The sequence below is a fragment of the Stegostoma tigrinum genome, chromosome 1 (genome assembly GCF_030684315.1).
Source record: "Stegostoma tigrinum isolate sSteTig4 chromosome 1, sSteTig4.hap1, whole genome shotgun sequence".
Taxonomy (NCBI): domain Eukaryota; kingdom Metazoa; phylum Chordata; class Chondrichthyes; order Orectolobiformes; family Stegostomatidae; genus Stegostoma; species Stegostoma tigrinum.
Genome location: NC_081354.1, coordinates 82486343 through 82488345, shown reverse-complemented (window position 1 = coordinate 82488345; position 2003 = coordinate 82486343). Strand labels below are relative to the sequence as shown.

The window sequence follows — 2003 nt, the reverse complement described above, 5'->3', positions numbered from 1 at the left end:
GAGAGACTTCAGTGCTTGGGCGCCGGACAGCGGGCTGGGGGCTGAGTTTCCGCAGAAGGGCTGTTAAAAGGCTGCATTTTTGTCGCTGTCAGTGGGAGACGGGTTGCTGTCAACTTGACAGCTGGACCTTTGGGTGAACCCTGCAAAGGTGTGGTGCTGAAGCTGGTGAAGCAGAGCTCAGGTATTCTCGGCGTGGGTTTCCCGGTGACGCCCCATTCCACGGTAGGCGTTCCAAAAAACATATAAATTGTAACCAGCGCGGTCCAATCGCCACTAACGGTTCAAATCCTCCCAACAGCATCTTGCAGCGGAGGCTCCCAGGTAGGGTTCTGTCTCTTGGCCATTCAGCCCTTGGGCTGGCCCGTGGTGGGGTTTTCTTTTTAAATAAAAAGAGCCACTTTCAGTGAAATGTGTGTGTTTTCTCACTTTGTAGTTGACGATCCAGCGATGAGGTTCTTCGGACTTGCTGGGCTCTTGCTGCTGCTCTTCATCACAGAGTGTCTCTTGGCGGAGGGGCAACAGCAGCGGAGGAAGAGGAAAGGCAAGATCCAGCCGCAGTTAGGGGAATCACAGGACGGGGGCAACAAGGCGCCGAGCTTGGGAACCGACGTGAAGAAGCAGAGAAGGGGTCGCGGCTCAGCGCCCAAGCAGGGGCGCTTCGTCAGCCGAGAGCAAGCACAGTGCAAGTGGGCACTGCGAGGGCAGGAAGACTCTGACATCAACCTGCGTGTGGATTGCAAAAAGGAACTGAGCGACTACTGGTGTGAGTTCACCGGGAAACCGTCAGCTTGCGCCAAGTACTCGCAAGATGCAAAGACCTACTGGAAGCACATCACGCGGGCACTGAAGAAGCAGAAGGGGATCTGCAGCCAGCCCTCGGCAGTGTTGAAGTCTAGTTTGTGCCGAAGCACAAAAGCAGCTCATCTGAAAATGACCGGCTCCAGCTTGCTAACCTCTCCAGCCGCGGGAGAGGAGCAAGAGAAGATACTGACCCCGGTCCCTGTCACAGATGCTGACAGTCCAGATGTAGACAAAGTAGCTGCGGAATATTGTAACGATAGATGGAGTTCTGTCTGCAAGTTCCTGTTTTCAGCAATCCAGGGCTGAGACTGCAGGGTCTCTGTGATGTTCTATCTCTGTGATTGTCCATTTTACTTCCTGCTTAAAGAATGGGACTATATTGTTTGTATAGTTGATCAATTGTTTTAGAAACTCTATGGTTTATAAAATGAGTTTGTAAGTTGTAAGTTGGCCCTAATTTATTAACAGGCATTCTGAATATACTTGCGGTCGGTTTCCAGTCGGTTCATGTTGTAGGACAGCGCCGTGGGTGGGTCCGGACAAATGAACAAAACCCTGTCCGTCCTCAAAGCAATCCATTACCACCATCCCCGTTTGAAAACAGTCACTTTCGCGGGCAGCTAAGCAGAATGTTTTATATACTCGTGGTGCCAGTTTTAATTTTTTTTAAAAGTCCACGTTGTGCTTTCTCCAATAACCCAGCAGTCTCGATGGGTTGCGTAACCATGTCTTACGGTCAATATCGCTCATATTTCGGGGAATATGTTACGTCCATTAGCCACACAGCCGCTAGCTCTACTGATATTTCAAAGATCTTTTCTAAAACATTAACACGAGCGTATTGTAAATAAATCCAGCTATTTTTAACAAAACTGTTAATAAAAAACTTTTTTCTGAAAACATTGCCACGATACCGTGTTGTCTTTTCAGAAATAAATAAATGTTGGAATAACATTTACGCACGGTCTGTTTACAAAAAATAAATCGATTGCATCGATATTCATCCTAGCACCGAGAACAAAAATTGCTGGGGAAACTCGGTACGTCTGGCAGCATCTGAAGAGAGAGAAAACAGAGTCAACGTTCTGCCAGACCTGCTGCGTTTTTCCAACATTTTCTGTTATTGCTTCTGATTCCAAGCAGCTGAAAGTTCTTGTTTTAACCCCAGCATGGTCCGGATGCAGGCAGCACATGCTTAGTCT

General features: G+C 48.3%; 1 protein-coding gene across 1 annotated transcript; it reads left to right on the top strand.

Moving 5' to 3' along the window:
- Nucleotides 1–210: 210 nt before the first annotated feature.
- LOC125450668 (fibroblast growth factor-binding protein 1-like) lies at nucleotides 211–1706 on the top strand. Its single transcript, XM_048526713.2, has 2 exons — nucleotides 211–321; nucleotides 434–1706. Exon 2 carries the CDS (start codon nucleotides 448–450, stop codon nucleotides 1105–1107), a length of 660 nt encoding a protein of 219 aa, XP_048382670.1. The 5' UTR covers nucleotides 211–321; nucleotides 434–447; the 3' UTR covers nucleotides 1108–1706.
- Nucleotides 1707–2003: the final 297 nt, after the last annotated feature.